Genomic DNA, 20,340 nt, shown 5'->3' on the forward strand with positions numbered 1-20,340 from the left:
TGTATGGGGCTGGGTTTTCATTTGGAGGGGTTGAACTTGATGGACTTTGTCTTTTTTCAACCCAATTTAACTATGTAACTAACTAACTATGTATGTACTTGGTGGTCAGACTGGTGGGAAACTGACCAGCAGGTGGTGCTGTTGTAACAAAAGTCATTCATATTAACAGTACATGTATCCTTTAATATCTTGGAATTAAAAAAAAATAAATCAATTTTACATTCACTTATTTTAAAGCTTTACTCCCCTTTAACATATATTCTTGATAGGGGCAGCTATCCCTGGTGCCATGTAGGGGTTGTAGGCTCAATTTCTGGCCAGGGAAGCAACTGCAAAGAGTCTGTGGGGGTTATTAATCAACACTGGATAAATTGGCACGTGGGCAGTAACCCATAGCAACAAAGCAGGGCCTTTTTCAGCCAGCTGCAGGTAGAACAATGAAGGCAACAGTTTGATTGGTTGCCATAGAATCCTGCCCAGGGGCAAATTAGCCCAGTGTTGATAAAGGACTCCCTGTGCCTGCGTGAGGTTTTCTTCCACACACCAAAAGCACCAGAGGCTGTTTATTCCCTGCTGGTAAAAACCAATGTCTGTGTGCATGTGATAGGACTTTAGAAGGTGAGCTCCACTGGGGCCCAGGACCGATGAGGATGATGTAGAATTGCAGTAAAGTGCTGAAGAATATGTTGGTGCTATATAAATAAAGGAAAATAATGTGCCCTAGTGCCACAATTAATTCTATAAGGCGAGTACATTATGTAACTAGTGACATCTGGTGGTTGAATAGAGAAAGACAACTCAATGATATCATTATACACTGCTATTAGTTGAATAGAAGAGGGGATGGTTTGCTAATGGTAGAGTCCTACAGCGGGTCGGGTACCCGTAAAAACCTGCGGGTTGCAGGTAGAAGTTTTTCGAGCGGGTACAGACGCAGGTTGGCGGTTCTCCGGGTCTGTGGGTCACGGGTCTTCTCAATAGCAAGTTTTACTCCTTTTTTTCTGATCACTCGTACTTCTAATGATGTCACTTCCAGTTTACAATGACAGCACTTCCTGTTTCTTGATGGTCAGCAGGTCGCGGATAAAGTACTTGCGGGTCGGGTAACACCGTAACAGGTCCATGTGGGTAACTATGCGGGTAAATATGGGGGTTTGGGTTGCGAGTCGGGTTTAACAAATTGGTTCCACGCAGGACTCCAACAATTGGTATCAATAAATAAATGCTGCACATGGATGGGCACCTCTATTTGTACTTCACACTGTACCAGAGCCTGTCGGCTATTTATCCAGCTCATGGGAGAGGAGAATTACATTTCACTTTCTTATGGTTGATTTAAAATTCATGGCAACGTAATTCAAAACATAAAATTAAGAACCAGTAAAATTCCAGGCTTATAACCCTTTAAAGGGGACCTGTCACCCAAAAAAATAATTCAAAATCCTATTTTATCAGTTAGTCAAGCAAAATGAACTTTTATTCCACTATATAAATGAATCTTGTTTCCTTCAGTCTGGGAACTCATAATTATAACAAGCAGGCAGGAGCCATATTGTGGACACTGTTATTAAGACAAGACTTGTATCATCTCAGAATCTTGTTTGTGCACCAGAATGGGGGACCTGATGTCCATCCCCATGTCCTGGCTACACAATTAAATGGTGAAGAGAACGGGGGAATGTGTGGAGAGCAGTGACATGTAGGAAGTGCTGAATGGAAAGTGAAAGTAATTGTCTGCCCCGCCTCTAGGAAAAGCAGAAACTATTTGATTGACAGCTGAGATTTTTAAATGAGTTTACAAGAGCTAGGAATGCTTTAATAAAAAATAAAAATTGGATTTCATGTTTAATTTAATAAGGACTTTTGTTATACAGATTTGTGTGTCTGGGTGTCAGGTCCACTTTAAGTGCCAGCAGAATTACCCATTTAATTTACACTCAGTGCCAGATTTTTTTTTTTTTTTGAACATTTTGTACCCAGGGGGATTTCCTGGGGGGATTTTTAGTTTATCTAGGAATATTATTTTTTTAGGAAAAGAGCCCCCATAAAAGATATATTGGATCTAACGGTCAATGAATATCTGACACCCAACTGCTGTATGAAGAGAGAATGAAGAGAAACAGATGCTGAGAGAGGGATAGTGAATATAATCTTAATAATTTCAAAAACTTTGCATAATATTTAATTGATTGTATTTAGAAAGTTTCTTGCTTCAGTGCAATGAAGCTTATATTAAATTATAATTCTCACGATAGTTCCCCTTTAATTTAAGCGGTGGTTTTCCCAACTCTTACATACCGGTGAGCACAAACACACCTTGCCTACACAACACCAAATACAGAACTTTGTTTTTTTATTGAATAATCTGGTGACACAAACATTTCTTAATAATTAAAGCACATTTTCACCCTAGCAGCAAAACAGTCCCTCGCTCTCTTAATTTGACAGTAGGTTTATTTATTTACATTTATTTTTTTTTGTTAAGTACGACGACAGAAAAACCTCTGGGTGAAAAATCTGGATAATTTAGCCATTTGTCTTGGCAAAAAAAAAAAAATACAAGTCACCTCTATATCCACTATTCTCTTTATGATACTTTCTGTAGTATTTGTTTTATAGTTATTTACACTCACCATACGAGGGAATAGGACTCACAACATCAGCAATAAAAAGTCACATCTTTAACAAAACCCCCGCATTTTGAGCAATGCTGGTGCGGTTCGCTGGGTCAGATTGAGAGACCAAGGTTAGAGAATGGAGTCAAAATATGGCAATGCAGAAAAAGCAAAAAGTCTGCACACTTAATTCATTTAATTCCATCAAAAGAAAAAATAGTTACAAAAGTGGCCCCAAAGCATAGGCCCTACTCGTTTCAACCATTTAAATCTTCATCAGGGGAATTAAAGGGGTTGTTCACCTTTGAGTTAACTTTTAGTATGCGGTAGAGAATGATATTCTGAGATAACTTGCAGTTGGTTTTCATTTTTTATTATTTGTGGTTTTTGAGTTATTTAGCTTTTTATTCGTCAGCTCTCTAGTTTGCAATGTCAACAATCTCGTTGCTAGGGTCCAACTGTCCTTAGCAACCATGCACTCACTTGAATATGTATAGTAGAGGGCCCAAAAAGAAAGAAGAGTATCAAAAAGTAGCAATAACAGTAAATGTGTAGCCGTACACAGCATTTGTTATTTTAGATGGGGTCAGTGACCCCCATTTGAAAGCTGGAAAGAGTCAGAAGAAGAAGGCAAATAATTAAAAAGCTATAAAAAATAAATAATGAAGACCAATATAAATGTTGATTAGAATTGGCCATTCTAGAACATATTAAAGTTAACCTAAAGGGGAACCACCCCTTTAACGGTCGAAACGTGTAGGGGACACTTTTGTAATTATTTTTCCTTTTGATGGAATAATATGAATTTGCTTTAATTTTGAGTGTGCAGACTTTGCTTTTTCTGGAATGTTCTACTAATTTTGGCGACTCTTCTGGGGAGTCCCATAAGTATTGCACCTCATTTTGTTTTGTTGTGTGTGCGCCTTCTATCTCTATTTTTATGGGGTGCACCGAATCCAGGATTCGGTCTTTTTCAGCAGGATTCGTAATCAGCCGAATCCTTCTGCCCTGGCGAACCAAATCCGATTCCTAATTTAAATATGCAAATTAGGGACTGGGAGGGAAACTGCAAGACTTTTTGTCACAAAACAAGGAAGTAAAAATTTTTTTCACCTTCCCAACCCTAATTTGCATACGGAAATTAGGATTCGGATTGGTATTCGAATCTTTCATGAAGGATTCGGGGGTTCGACAGAATCCAAATAGTGGATTCGGTGCATCCCCACTATTTTTGCTATCAAAACACGGCAGAGCTGTGAGTTTCACCCAGTGATGTTGGGACTGGTGGGGCCTCCATGAAACCACCTACAACAATAGTGATCTAGGTCTGTAGAGAAAGGATAAAGAGCATTCCCTGCGGATTCTCAAGTGCACCAGGGAAATTATACTAAACACCAGTTCATCAAAATCCAAAACAAACCGAATTCTTCAGAAAAAGATCTGTTTGGCGTCTCCGGGACTTTGCTCCATAGGACAATATGGACATTTTAATCTGTGGACAAAAAAAGGTAGAAAATGAACGGACAATACATGAAGAAAGGGGACACTTATTAGAATAGGATTGGTTTAATGTTGGCCACAAAAAGCCCATGAAAAAATATTTTATATGCTTTAAATTTAAATATTGTGAGAGAATGCAGCTCAAGTACATCGCCTAAAGTAAATGAAGCTTTCTGGGTTTCCAGATAACGGATCCTATAGCTGTAAATTACGGAAATGCTGTTTCCCACAGACTCCATTTTATCCAAATAATCCAAATTTGTAAAAATAATTGTAGTTGTAGTAATATCACCCCCCCCCCCCAACAGCCTAACAACAGAACAATGGGAAGGTAACCAGATAGCAGCTCCCTAACACAAGATAACAGCTGCCTGGTAGATCTAAAAACAGCACTCAATAGTAAAATCCAGGTCCCACTGAAACACGTTCAGTTACATTGAGTAGGAGAAAACAGCAGCCTGCCAGAAAGCAGTTCCATCCTAAAAGGATAGGATGCTTTATTAAAGGGGTGTTTCACCTTTAAATTAACTTTTAGTATGCTATAGAATCAATCACTCATTCTAAGCAACTTTTCAATTGGCCTTCATTTTTCCTTTTCAGTAGTTTTTGAATTATTATTATCATCATCTGACTCTTTCCAACTTTCAAATGGGGGGGGGGTCACTGACCCCATCTATAAAGCAAATGATTTATAAAGCTGCACATGTATTGTTATTACTCATCTTTCTATTCAGGCCCTCATCAGTTCATATTCCAGTCTCTGATTCAAATCAGTGCATGGTTGCTAGGGTAATTTGAACACTAGCAACCAGATTGCTGAAATAAAACCGCTAAATAAAAAGCTAAATAACTCAAAAACCACAAATAAAAAAAAACAAATGCAAAAAATACAAAAAATTAACTCAAAGGTGAAACACCCCTTTCAATGAGAAAATACAAAGCTACTAATACGATAAAATAGTCATTCAAGCAGATGTCTAGATCTCTTTCCCTCCAAGTGGTAATTAAATACTGTACTAGAATTTTTTTTTCTTTATTCAGGCAGTTTATTAATATAACAGCATCAGATTCATTGCCAGGTTTTAAATAAATCAGAGAGTGCTAAACTTTATGAAGATAACCATCGACTCAAATGCAAATCCATCTTGCGAAAGAAGAAAAAAAACAAAAAAAAACAAAAAACTTACTTGCTGCCATTGAACATTTTATTCAGCGCGTCTCTTGATATAATGTGCCCACAAACAAGTTTCATAGGAGGATTGTTATCTGTGGTTTGCTGACGAAGTATAGGGCAGGCTAATATCGAATGATACCAGCATTTTTTTCCAAGGTCCACTTCAATCTAGGAATTAAAAAAAACAAAAAAACAAATTCAGCTTTAATATAAATGACACAAGAGAACCAGCTTCACTCATCAACAGAAGTTCCGGCCTGCTTTATGGCAGCTGAGAGTCTAGCTATCTGTATAACAGAACATTCTGTCCCAGTGGCTGCACAGATCCTATCTGATCCTCATTGTAAGCAGCAGTCCTGTCCTGCTTTATGGCAGCTGAGATTCTAGCTATCTGTATAACAGAACATTCTGTCCCAGTGGCTGCACAGATCCTATCTGATCCCCATTGTAAGCAGCAGTCCTGTCCTGCTTTATGGCAGCTGAGATTCTAGCTATCTGTATAACAGAACATTCTGTCCCAGTGGCTGCACAGATCCTATCTGATCCCCATTGTAAGCAGCAGTCCTGTCCTGCTTTATGGCAGCTGAGATTCTAGCTATCTGTATAACAGAGCATTCTGTCCCAGTGGCTGCACAGATCCTATCTGATCCCCATTGTAAGCAGCAGTCCTGTCCTGCTTTATGGCAGCTGAGATTCTAGCTATCTGTATAACAGAACATTCTGTCCCAGTGGCTGCACAGATCCTATCTGCTCCCCATTGGAAGCAGCAGTCCTGTCCTGCTTTATGGCAGCTGAGATTCTAGCTATCTGTATAACAGAACATTCTGTCCCAGTGGCTGCACAGATCCTATCTGCTCCCCATTGGAAGCAACAGTCCTGTCCTGCTTTATGGCAGCTGAGATTCTAGCTATCTGTATAACAGAGCATTCTGTCCCAGTGTGCTATAAGTTTAAGAGGTTTATTTATCAAATGATTTTGTTTAGCCACATCATAAGGCTGGGTAGAATCCGTCAAATCATACAATTACCCTATTGGAGTTTAAACACACAGGTCTGGCTGGTTTCTCCAGTGCCACCTCCAACGGCTAACCAGAAAAGATTAATTTATACAATACCAGGCTCTGATACAAGAGGGTTGTTAAAAAGAATAAAAATATACAATGGCTTTTCTGATAACACATCCACCAATTCAAAGGAATACATGAACATGTTGGTGGTTACAGTGTTCCGTGTAATACGATCTGTGTAAGTAAAGCCTCTGAAACATTACAAGAAAAGTGTACTCACAGGTAATTCATCTTTCTGGTTCCACACACCCGTACACTGCCTCTGTTCTATCACTGCCTTGATGTTAATGAGGGCAGGGAGTGCCACACATCCAGCTGAAAAGCTGCAGGGAAAAATTATACATAAAACGTTAAAGGAGAAGGAAAGGCTAAAACGAAGTAAGCTTTATCAGAAAGGTCTATATAAATACACTAGTAAACCCTCAAAGTAATGCTGCTCTGAGTCCTCTGTCAAAAGAAACAGCACATTTCTTTCCTTCTATTGTGTACTCATGGGCTTCTGTATCAGACTTCCTGTTTTCAGCTTAAACCTCCAGGGCTTGGGCTTGAGCATGCTCAGTTCGTTCCTCTCTCCCCCTCCCTTCTCCCCTCCCTGCTGTAATCTGAGCTCAGAGCTATGAGTGAGCAGGGGAGAGACTCAGGCAGGAAGTGATGTCACAGCAAGCTAATATTGCAGCTGCTATCCTAAACAAACAGAGAGCTTCTAGAGCTGTACTCTAATATGGTAAAGCATTCTGCAGAATAAATATAGTCTTATGGCTTGCACTATTGTGGCTAATCTATTGAATAATAATCCTTTAAACAAAGTCAAAAAGCAGGAGTAACCGTTCAGTGAAGGAACATGCTGTGCACTTACCTAACACTGAGAGGTGATTCTACAGAGAGACCGAGCAGGGCACAAGCATCACGAGTAAAGATGTCACAGATATCTGCCCACTGGTTTGCATCCAGCAGATGAACATACGGAGAGTTCTCAATGCCTTGACGTAGGTACACAAGGCTCCCCATAAGGACCTGTATATCTAAAACAAAAATATAATAAAACATATGTATTAGATGCTGAATAACTGTAGCCTGTTATAGCTCAGCCTAGAATCAAACCTAGACACACACATCAAAGCAATACAATTTCACATGAGAACATTTTTTACAGTTATAAAATCTATTCTTAGTCCCGAAATGTATGTTCCACAAGTACCTGGAACTGCAGCTGTGACACAATATGGGTGTCCCTTGCACCCGTTCTGAACCACCTAAGATACTTCTTTCTCATCTAAACAATTAGAAGTGAGAGTTCCTAATCATTACCATAATGTTGTTACATGTTCGTGAATTGGGAACTACAACATCTGTTATATAATAAAAAGTGCAATGTTCGCTACAGGTCTAGCTATAGCATGTAGCATTTACTGGTCACCTGTTTAAAAGGGAACTATCGTGGAAATTAAAATGTAATATAAGCTTCAGCATACACAAATAAGAAGCTTTCAAATTATAATCATGCAGAAGTTGGGTGTCAGATATTCATTGACAGTTAGATCCAATATATCTTATAGGGGGGCTCCTTTCCTAGCAAATGAATGACATGATGTCTGGTGAGTTTAATAGAGTTATCTTTAATACATCTTCTAGGTAAAAGGAGCCCCCCTATAAGATATATTGGATCTAACTGTCAGTAATTATCTGACACCCAACTGCTGCATGAAGAGAGAATGAAGAGAAACAGATGCTGAGAGAGGGATAGTGATTATAAACTTAATTATTTCAGAAATGATGATTAATTATTTGTATTTAGAAAGTTTCCTATTTCAGTATGAAGCTTATAATAAATTTTCATTTTCGCGATAGTCCCCCTATGAAATAAAACATCTTATTGGTTACTAAGGGTTACAGCACTTGGCCAAACTTTGTGCATTATATGATTTTAAAATGAAGCAAATTGCTTGAAAGTACCTTTCTGATGGTTTTCCGCAAAGGGCTGGAAGTTTTTGGCATACTGCAGCGCTTCCCGCTCGTTCACTGTTCCTCCCATCAATAAACTAATAAAATATAATCTGTGCAGTTTGAATTCCAACGAGCTGTTCTGAGCCATAAGCATCTCTCTGTTGGATACAGCCCACCTATGGAAAAAAGCAGAATAACAAATAAATCACAATTTGTGCTGTCACGCAGATGTCCCTCCACTTTTGTTTTTAGAAAGACATTTTTTACAGTTGTTTTAGCAGACCTTTAAAGGAGAACGAAACTAATGAAAATCCCTACCCTCCATAGTCCCCCTCCCTGCCAATCCTCCCCCCCACAGGTGTTAATACCTGAAAATGCCCCAAAGTCTTTAAGAGAATTCAACCCATAATAAAAAAAACCCTCCCTCCTCCCCCCCCAGCCTACCTGCCCCCCCCCCCCCCCTGGGGCAAATGCACCTAATTTTTTACTCACCCCTCCGTGCAGATTCTGGCCACGGAGTTCACGGCAGCCATCTTCTTCGATAATCTTCATGTCTTAACGGCATTTTCTGCGCATGCGCAGTTGGGAGTACATTTCCGGTTCCAAACAACTGCCCATGCTCAGAAAGTTATGAAAATTTCCTAAAATCTGTGACTTTTTGCGCATGTGCAATGGTTCGGGCCCCGGAAATTTACTCCAACTGCCAAAACTTCCAAAGAAGACAGAAGATGGCTGCCGTGAACTCCGACGCTAGAATCTGCACGGAGGGGTGAGTAAAAAATTAGGGGCATTTGCCCGGGGGGAAGGTAGGCTGGGGGGGGGAGGAGGCGCTACCCAGGGTAGGAGGGGGAGGGTTTTTTTTATTACAGGTTGAATTCTCCTTTAATTACCCCTCGATGCAGAGTCAGCGGAGCTCACGGGCACCATCTTAGGGGCATTTACAGGTATTAACACCTGTGTGTGGAGGGGAACAGGGAGGGGGGACTATGGAGGGTAGGGGTTTTCATTCGTTTGGGGGGTTTAGTTCTCCTTTAAAAATTCTGATTTATTATATGCTTTTTAAAGGTTGCTGATCATGAAAAATGTATTGGCTACAGAATCTATATTAAGAATAAGACACAAAAGTGAAGCATGATAGAGACCTCTAGTGACCAAACAGAGGTAACACAAACCCAAAACATTCTTCTCTATATTCATGCAGTTATAAGAGTATTTATTATGTCATATTAAAATATATATCAATCACCCCACATGGAGCCATATCTTAATATGACATAATAAATACACTTTTATAACTGCATGCATATTGAGAAAAAAACATGTTGGGTTTATAATTTTTTAAAAGTTGCGGTGTTGATTTTGCTTTAGCGAAATCTTTCATTCAGGGTCGGACTGGGCTGGTGGGACACCAGGAAAAAACCCTGTTGTCCCAGACCTGCTCCCCATGGGCACATTAGATTGTGAACTCCCTGCACCCGATTGGGAAGAGAGGATAAAAGAAAGAGGGGGTAAGCAGGGCCGCCTTCAGAAATCCCGGGCCCTGTACGGCAACATTTTCTGGGCCCCCTGGAACCCGCCGCTCCCAAGCCCCACCCCACAGTAAAAAGGCAACACAGACATCAGAGGTAAAACAGTAACTCCCTGGTGGCCAACCCCCCACCCACGTTATAAAACATGTTATGTAACTGGTAAAAAAAAAAAAAAAAAAAAAAAATAGGGATGCACCGAATACCCATATCCTTGGTGTAAGATTCGACCGATAACCAAACGAATCCTAATTTGCATATGCAAATGACGTTGTCACGTGATTTCCCTACCCACCACTAATTTACATATGCAAATTAGGATTCGAATTTGGTTCAGCCAGGCACAAGGATTCAGCCAAATCAAAATCCTGCTGAAAAGGGCAGAATCCTGAACCAAACCCTAGATTTTGTGCATCCCTAAAAAAAAAAAAAAAATATTGATGGCCTGGGCCACCCCCCACAAGCTATAAAAAGCCACTGGTGGAAAGGACCCTCCTTTAAATAAAAAAAAAAAAAATCCAATCCCATTGCATCTTTACCGGGGACTTAAACTTAAGCGACCAATGAAGGTACAGAGAATTGAATAGGAGAAAAATAATGCTGACACCGGAGCTCCCGTCCTCTCTTTTGCCCAACTAAGACAAAAAAACCCGTGGGCCCTGATGGTGGCCCTAGGGGTAATGGGGGTGTGTGGGCCCCCGATTCTGTAGCCAGACCCCTCCCCCATTCGGACACTGGTTTAATTTCTTCAAATATAAAAAAAGTAAGAGAAGGCCCTCCTCTAGGACATGATTGGTAATCACAAAACTCTAGTCTACTGTATAGTGAAACACAACTCACTCTAGAGCTGGCCGAAGCACTCGGACCTTTAAAGCCTCTAATATTCTGTTCAACTCCACAAACGGCTCTTTTTGGCTTGTGTCCATAGAAAGGCTGGCTTCCTGCAGAGAGAAGACAGAGTCTGTGTTACATTAGTTTAAATAACATGTACATGTAACACATCTCTTTTACAGCACTGTACCACTAATGCCAACACTAATGAACGAGTGACGGCAGAATCCAATACAAAATACGGCAGCTCATAATATATTTGCACCTTCGCTGATCTTAAAATAAAAAAAATGCCATTACCCCAGTGTTATGTCTCAGTTCATGAATATGCGTACTGTTATTAAGTATAAAGATCGAATTAGGCAAAACTGAATCCATGCAAAAGATTCGGGCGAATACCGAACCCTAATTTGCATATGCAAATTAGGGGTGGGAAGGGGAAAACATTTTTTACTTCCTTGTTTTGTGAAAGTCACGCAATTTCCCTCCCCGTCCCTAATTTGCATACGCAAATTAGGATTCTGATTTGGTTCAGCTGGGCAGAAGGATTCAGCCGAATTCTGCAGATAAAGGCCAAATCCTGGATTCGGTGCATCCCTAAAATTAATGCAAACCAAGACATAGGTGTTATGCCACCATTTTTATTTTCTGGTATTACTGGCCCTTTAAGAAGCAAAACATGGTTGCTAAACTATGCGTACCTGACAGAGTTCTTCGGCCACGTCCAGCATTCCTTGTCTGAAGAAGTGCTCAACCATCACCTCACTGAATATTCGCTGGCTGTCTGTCTGCCAACAGCCATCTATCCCCACACTGCTAATGTCAGCATCAAAATTCTAAAAGACAAAACATGTGAAATCACAACCAAAGCAGAGGAAAAACATTTCTATAGCAAAGATCTGTGGGGTTAGTTTATAGAAGCCGAGACCTGAACAGGTCTGTTTTTAAAGGAGAAGGAAAGGTTAAAACTAAGTAAGCTTTATCAGAAAGGTCTATATAAATATACCAGTAACCCTCAAAGTAATGCTGCTCTGAGTCCCCTGTCAAAAGAAACAGCACATTTCTTTCCTTCTATTGTGTACTCATGGGCTTCTGTATCAGACTTCCTGTTTTCAGCTTAAACCTCCAGGGCTTGGGCTTGAGCATGCTCAGTTTGCTCCTCTCCCTCCCATCCCTGCTGTAATCTGAGCCCAGAGCAAGTAGGAGCAGGAAGTGATGTCCCACCGAGCTAATACTGCAACTGCTATCCTAAACATACAGAGAGCTTCTAGACCATTTTACTCAGGTATGGTAAAGCATTCTGCAGAATAAATGTAGCCTTATAGCTGCACTATTGTGGCTAATCTATTGGCAATAAAATGCCTCTGTAGCTTTCCTTCTCCTTTAAAGAGATACGGTCATGGGAAAACATGTTTTTTTCAAAAAACATCAGTTATTAGTGCTGCTCCGGCAGAATTCTGCACCGAAATCCATTTTTCAAAAGAGCAGACAGATTTTTTTATATTTAATTTTGAAATCTGACATGGGGCTATACATAATGTCAGTTTCCCAGCTGCCCCCAGTCATGTGACTTGTGCTCTGATAAACTTCAATCACTCTTTACTGCAAGTTGGACTGATATCACCCCCTCCCCCCAGCAGCCAAACAAAAGAACAATGGGAAGGTAACCAGATAGCAGCTCCCTAACACAAGATAACAGCTGAAAGAAGAAGTAGTTTGTACCAGTATCACGATAGGGCTCCTGCACCACAGCATCTGTCCTAAAATAGAAGCGATGCAAATGCCAAGTCTTTAAAGTTGTGGACAAACAGGAACATAAAACCGCAGAAACTGTGCTGCAAGGTTTTTTCGAAACATGTGAAAAAGAGTGAAAAAGAGCCACTTTAGCTCGAAATATGTTGTGAATAAAAAAAAACCTTGCAGCACAGTTTCTGCGGTTTTATGTTCCTGTTTGTCCACAACTTTAAAGACTTGACAAGATAACAGCTGCCTGGTAGATCTAAGAACAACACTCAATAGTAAAATCCAAGTCCCACGGAGACACATTGTTACATTAAGTAGGAGAAATAACAGCCTGCCAGAAAGTAGTTCCATCCTAAAGTGCAGGCACAAGTCACATGACTGGGGGCAGCTGGGAAATGGACAAAATGTCTAGCCCCATGTCAGATTTCAAAATTAAATATAAAAAAATCTGTTTGCTCTTTTGAGAAATGGATTTTCAATTTTGCTGGAGCAGCACTATTAACTGATGCATTTGAAAAAAATGTTTTCCCATGACAGTATCCCTTTAAGCATTGCAGTGTTAATGTTACACTATGGGGGGCATGTGCAAGACTCTCTGCCAGTCCCATACACAACCTAAAGCAATAAGTGATTGGTGCAGGACTGTATAAGGGGCAGACTAATTGCAATTGACCATTTGCAGGCAGAACAAAGCCAAAATATACATCTGGTTAGAATTTAAAGCCTCTTTATTTCACTAATAATGACATTCATAGAGGAAAGGCAGTTTTTGGGAATTTGTGATTCACCAGAATCTACAGGTCTGACCTGAGCCCATGGGACTCACCATTGTGGGAAGGAAAAGTGCACTTACCTTATCGATAGCTTTCCCCACTCGTGAGACACTGCTGTGAATGTCTTTATGATCCGACGCCAGTTTCTGAACTGTATCTTTTATCCGTTTACAGCACTGCGTCAGCACCAGAGATAACGTCCCGGATAATTCACCATCGTGTTCTAGTCAAAAAAATTAAAAAAAAAAAAAAGTTCAGTTAGTGAACTGCATAAAAAGCTGGGATGCACCGTATCCAGGATTCGGTTCGGGATTCTGCCTTTTTCAGCAGGATTCGGCTGAATGCTGCTGCCTGGCCGAAACGCATCCTAATTTGCATATACAAATTAGGGGAGGGAACGGAAATCACATGACTTTTCATCACAAAACAAGGAAGTCAAATATTTTTTTCCCCACTTTTTCCATTCCCTCCCCTAATTTGCTTATGCAAATTAGGATTCGGTCTCGGTATTCAGCTGTATCTTTCACGAAGGATTCTGGGATTTCGATGCATCCGTAATAAAAAGGCATAAATGTGACAATTTATTTTCAGACAATTTGTTGCTTACTCTAGAGGAGATTTTATCAGAAAGAAGAGAATTAGTACAATCTGTCATCACCCCTAAAACTCACTCTAATGACAATAACCCCAAATACTGTTATACATATACACGTCAACGTTTATTATTATTAAACATTACTGGATGTTACTACAGGTATGGGACCAATTATCCAGAATGCTTGGGAGTTTCCAATTAAAGGATGTTTGCATAATTTAGATGTTTATACTTTAAAGGAGAACTAAACCCTGAAAATGAATAGACACAAAAATGCCATATTTTATATACTGAGCTTATTGCACGAGGCTAAAGTTTCAGCTTGTCAATAGCAGCAATGATCCAGGACTTCAAACTTGTCACAGGGGGTCACCATCTTGGAAAGTGTCTGTGACACTCACATGCTCAGTGGGCTCTGATTGGCTGTTGAGAAGCTAAGCTTAGGGCTCGTCACTAATTATCCAGCAGAAAATGAGCTTCCCTGGCTGTAATATAAGCTGATGCTACAGGTTTGCTGATTATTAAATTCTGATGCTAATTACACTGGTTTCTGTGCTGCCATGTAGTAATTATGTGTATTAATTACTAATCAGCCTTATATTGTGACATTTCTATTCTATGTGTACTGTATATTGTGAGTGGGTCCCTAAGCTCAGTAAGTGACAGCAGCACAGAGCATGTGCAGTGAATCAGCAGAGAAGAAGATGGGGAGCTACTGGGGCATCTTTGGAGACACAGATCTTTACTGCTAAAGGGCTGTGGTTGCCTTGGGCTGGTACAGAAGCACAACAACGCCATGTACAACATTTCTAGCTACTTCTTTAGTTAGACTTTCCTTGTCCTTAAAATCTACTAGAAAATCATATAAACATTAAGGGGCAGATTTATTAAGGGTTGAATTGAAAATTCGAATTTTCACTTTTTTTTTTAGGGTCAAAACTCTCAAATTCGAATTGTGAAGGATCCAAACTCAACTTGAATTTTAATTCTAATTTCAAGATTTATCATACTCTGGCCCTTTAAAAACATAAATTTGACTATTCCTGCTGAGTTCAAGTATAAAGATCCAGGTACCAATTAGGACATGTTACTAGCCTTCCTGACATTCAAGTTTTTTTCAGAGAAAAAACTCAAATCCAGATTAATCGAATTTGTTTCAAATTCAATGGCAGTTTTCGAGTCAGTAAAATTTGTCTGAGTTTAAGATATTCCATTTTTTTTATTAAACAGCCCCCAGTGGAATATCAAGTATATTCGAATTTTATATTCAAATTTGAAATATGACATGGGGCTAGACATATTGTCAGTTTCCCAGCTGCCCCAAGTCATGTGACTTGTGCTCTGATAAACTTCAGTCACTCTTTACTGCTGTACTGCAACTTGGAGTGATATCAGCCCCCTCCAGCAGCCTAACAGAACAATGGGAAGGTAACCAGATAGCAGCTCCCTAACACAAGATAACAGCTGCCTGGTAGATCTAAGAACAACACTCAATAGTAAAAACCCATGTCCCACTGAGACACATTCAGTTACATTGAGAAGGAAAAACAGCAGCCTGCCAGAAAGCATTTCTCTCCTGATGTGCAGGCACAAGTCTTATGACTGGGGGCAGCTGGGAAATTGAGAAAATGTCTAGCCCCATTTCAAAACTGAATATAAAAAAAATCTGTTTGCTCTTTTGAGAAATGGATGTCAGTGCAGAATTCTGCTGGTGTGTTTTGAAAAAAACATGTTTTCCGATGACAGGATCCCTTTAATGTATGAAGATTCAAATTACAGAAAGATCCATTATCCGAAAAAACCACAGGGAGAATTCTGGATAACAGGTCCCATAGCTGTAGTCTTATTAACCGACTTTTGGCATACACATCAGACATTTAATTACAGTTACAGCTCACACATTACAAAAGCTGCAAGATATTTACCCAGGGCATATTTATCAAAGGTCGAAGTTGAAAAAAAAAAAACTTTGAATTCAAAAAGACTAATCGAATGGAGGTCGAAGTTTTTTTGGGGTGGAAGTGGGTCGAATTCGGCCTACTTCGATTCAAAGTTTTTTTTTTTAACTTAGACCTTCGATCTCCCAAACTACCCCAATTGCCTCCATACAGGTTGTAGGAGGTCCCCCATAGGCCAAAACAGCACTTCGGCACCTTTTAGGTGGCGAATGGTCGAAGTTGAAGTTTTAAAGAGACAGTACTTCAAAAAAAATCCACCTTCGAATTTCAAAGTTTTTTCAAATTCGAATGGAAGTATGATTATTCCCTAGTCGAAGTACACAAAAATAGCTCGAAAAGTTTTTCACTTCGAAACTTCACCTCGACCTTTGATAAATCTGCCCCTAACTGTCAGGACACAACAATAGAATATTCTAATTATAGAACACAGGAATGAATGTAGAATGAGAGCAGCCAGGCCACACCAAATTTGGGAGTCACCACAAAGCAGTAATAAAGGGCTTTGCTGAATGTGTATACAGTAGGCGTGCATTACATGCACCTACAAAAAATGTTGTTGTTTTTTTAAATGATTGTGCTCTGTTATGGGAGGCAATTTCAGTGTAATTATCATCTTAAAGGAGACCCAGCTTTATAGGAGAGGTTTCTTCTCATTCTTTAACATAACCTTGATAAAACAATGCTTTTCTTGGATAGAAAATAAAATAAGTATTAACAGAAGAGAAGAGTTAGCATGGGCATGCCAAAATGTTATTCAAGCTCCAACGTCCAGTGGTGAGTGTCAGCTCTGGTATAAACAGCAAAGTCCAGGATCTTAGCTCAGTGTGTCTTAAAAGAACAGTAACACCAACAAATAAAAGTGTATTAAATTAATTAAAACAATGTGTTTGTTGCCCTGAACTGGTAAATCTGGTGTATTTGCTTTATATAAACAAGCTACTGTGAAGCCATGGGGGCAGCCATTCAAGCACAGGATACACAGTAGATAACAGATAAGTACTACTATAGTTTATATAAACAAGCTGCTGCGTAGCCATGGGAGCAGCCATTCAAGCACAGGATACACAGTAGATAACAGATAAGTACTACTATAGTTTATATAAACAAGCTGCTGTGTAGCCATGGGGGCAGCCATTCAAGCACAGGATACACAGTAGATAACAGATAAGTACTACTATAGTTTATATAAACAAGCTACTGTGAAGCCATGGGGGCAGCCATTCAAGCACAGGATACACAGTAGATAACAGATAAGTACTACTATAGTTTATATAAACAAGCTGCTGCGTAGCCATGGGAGCAGCCATTCAAGCACAGGATACACAGTAGATAACAGATAAGTACTACTATAGTTTATATAAACAAGCTGCTGTGTAGCCATGGGGGCAGCCATTCAAGCACAGGATACACAGTAGATAACAGATAAGTACTACTATAGTTTATATAAACAAGCTGCTGCGTAGCCATGGGGGCAGCCATTCAAGCACAGGATACACAGTAGATAAAAGATAAGTACTACTATAGTTTATCTAAACAGGCTGCTGCGTAGCCATGGGGGCAGCCATTCAAGCACAGGATACACAGTAGATAACAGATAAGTACTACTATAGTTTATATAAACAAGCTGCTGTGTAGCCATGGGGGCAGCCATTCAAGCACAGGATACACAGTAGATAACAGATAAGTACTACTATAGTTTATATAAACAAGCTGCTGTGTAGCCATGGGGGCAGCCATTCAAGCACAGGATACACAGTAGATAACAGATAAGTACTACTATAGTTTATATAAACAAGCTGCTGTGTAGCCATGGGGGCAGCCATTCAAGCACAGGATACACAGTAGATAACAGATAAGTACTACTATAGTTTATATAAACAAGCTGCTGTGTAGCCATGGGGGCAGCCATTCAAGCACAGGATACACAGTAGATAACAGATAAGTACTACTATAGTTTATATAAACAAGCTGCTGTGTAGCCATGGGGGCAGCCATTCAAGCACAGGATACACAGTAGATAACAGATAAGTACTACTATAGTTTATATAAACAAGCTGCTGTGTAGCCAAGGGGGCAGCCATTCAAGCAGAGGATTAGGGTTGCCACCTTGCCAATAGAAATAATGGTTGATCCCAATGTTAGTAATAGGGAAAAAAGATAAATATATAGGAAGGCAGTCATTTTTAACCAGAAAAGGTGGGAACCCTACACAGGATACACAGCAGATAACAGATAAGCTCTGTAGTATACAATGGGATTCTTCAGAACGTATCTGTTTTCTACTGAGTATCCTGCGCTTTAGAAGAGTTTCTAATGCTTTTATAATGTGGCTGGGCAACATGCCACCCATAAAACTTTCCAGCCCTAGGCCCGTGCAATTGTGGCCTCACCACAAATCCTGGCCTGATAGAGGTTGAGTGAGGAGAAGAAGAAAATAGTACTGAGGGTGGGCCCTGGTGTAAGGTTTGGGTGGGCCCCTGGTGTCCCAGTCCTAGACTGGCTGAAGCCATTGCTGGAAGTTTGGGGGGCATATCCTAGAGGTGCAGGTCAATTTGGACTTTATTAGAATTATAGGCCAATTAAAGGGCAACTTCTAAACCCAATGGAAGAAAGAACAAGCAGACTCCCCCAAGCCTAGAGCAGCAGAGAGTGAGTCTCACCTGCCGCCTGTAGTATCTCCCTCCTGAGTCCCCCCGCATACTCGATGAGCTCTTCCAGGCCCAGCTCACACAACTGTCCGTATCCGCCGAACTTGTGCAGAACCTTCTCCAGCTCCCGCTCCACCGTGCCGCACTGATCCATGGCCCCCGAGTAGTAGGACAAGGAGGAGGGAGCGGGGCCCGGTGTAACGGGGCGGGGGAGCTCCGCAGCCTCCTCTTCCTCAGACAGCAGCAGTAACAGCTCGTCGGCCCGGGCCGCACGGCCCCCGCGCTCTCCTTCGGCTCTGCCTCTCCGGGAGCGGCTCTTGTTCGCTTTCCTCCTCTCACACGTCGGCTTTTCCCCGGCTCACTTTATCCACAATAACAACTGTCCTTCCCCAACAGCTTATTATTTTTGTATTATTAGCGGCGCTCTATGTTGACTAGCTCTAAGCAGACGGTACCACATTATACAGCAGGAGCCATAGCTGAATACTTTATCTACAAGCCGCAAGCTTTGCTGTCACTACGCCTCACACACACACCAGGATTCGTATTAATTATTATTACTAAATACAAGTATTTGTCATTTGCCACGATAAACACTAAACATTCTATGCAAGGGCCTCCCCGTTAGTTTGTAAGTAATGGTATGCTCCAACTCGTGATGTCGCATCAGCGTCCCTCTCACTCGCAATTATAATTGGACGTCTGTAGGTTGTTGTTTTCTTACATCCGGGTCCTTTGCAGTTGTTGCTGGGCGTGACCTAGGAAAATCCACCAAATACGTCAAGAAGCAAGAGGCGATGGGTAAAATCTGGTCACGTGCTGTTGTGTTTGTTAAAGGCACAGTAACAGCAAAAGATGCAAGTGTTTTAAAGTAATGAAACGACCATGTAGTGTTGCCATGCACTGGTAAAATTGATGTGTTTCCTTCCTTCCCACAAACACTATATAGTTTATATAAACAAGCTGCTGTGTAGCCATGGGGGCAGCCATTCAAGCACAGGATACACAGTAGATAACAGATAAGTACTACTATAGTTTATATAAACAAGCTGCTGTGTAGCCATGGGGGCAGCCATTCAAGCACAGGATACACAGTAGATAACAGATAAGTACTTCTATAGTTTATATAAACAAGCTGCTGTGTAGCCATGGGGGCAGCCATTCAAGCACAGGATACACAGTAGATAACAGATAAGTACTACTATAGTTTATATAAACAAGCTGCTGTGTAGCCATGGGGCAGCCATTCAAGCACAGGATACACAGTAGATAACAGATAAGTACTACTATAGTTTATATAAACAAGCTGATGTGTAGCCATGGGGCAGCCATTCAAGCACAGGATACACAGTAGATAACAGATAAGTACTACTATAGTTTATATAAACAAGCTGCTGTGTAGCCATGGGGGCAGCCATTCAAGCACAGGATACACTGTAGATAACAGATAAGTACTACTATAGTTTATATAAACAAGCTGCTGTGTAGCCATGGGGGCAGCCATTCAAGCACAGGATACACAGTAGATAACAGATAAGTACTACTATAGTTTATATAAACACGCTGCTGTGTAGCGATGGGGGCAGCCATTCAAGCACAGGATACACAGTAGATAACAGATAAGTACTACTATAGTTTATATAAATAAACTGCTGTGTAGCCATGGGGGCAGCCATTCAAAGGAGAAAGGGCTCAGGTTACACAGCAGATAATCTCTGTAGAACACAATGGTGTTATCTGTTATCTGACAAATGGAAAAAACATTGATCTTGATGGAGGATGTGATTTATTTCCAGAATCATTATGAACTATATTGCCCTCAGCTTTGTATAATACAACTCCATTCCCTCAATAACTCCTTATAATACACAAAAGCCATGAATATCTTGTAAATTATATCCTTATAAACGGTGAGTTCTGATGTCATCAGTTATAAACGGTGAGTTCTGATGTAATTTCTGTCACAT

General features: G+C 40.4%; 1 protein-coding gene across 1 annotated transcript; it reads right to left on the minus strand.

The window, feature by feature from the left end:
• Positions 1-2,336: 2,336 nt before the first annotated feature.
• Positions 2,337-19,120, minus strand: rmnd5a.S (required for meiotic nuclear division 5 homolog A S homeolog). The gene is made up of 9 exons (XM_018242996.2): positions 18,386-19,120; positions 13,253-13,395; positions 11,358-11,492; positions 10,666-10,766; positions 8,309-8,475; positions 7,212-7,377; positions 6,576-6,678; positions 5,303-5,457; positions 2,337-4,107 (listed from the first exon to the last, which is right to left on the minus strand). Exons 1-9 carry the CDS (start codon positions 18,525-18,527, stop codon positions 4,044-4,046), a joined length of 1,176 nt encoding a protein of 391 aa, XP_018098485.1. The 5' UTR covers positions 18,528-19,120; the 3' UTR covers positions 2,337-4,043.
• Between the last annotated feature and the right edge of the window lie 1,220 nt (positions 19,121-20,340).

The sequence above is a fragment of the Xenopus laevis genome, chromosome 1S (genome assembly GCF_017654675.1).
Source record: "Xenopus laevis strain J_2021 chromosome 1S, Xenopus_laevis_v10.1, whole genome shotgun sequence".
NCBI classification, from domain to species: domain Eukaryota; kingdom Metazoa; phylum Chordata; class Amphibia; order Anura; family Pipidae; genus Xenopus; species Xenopus laevis.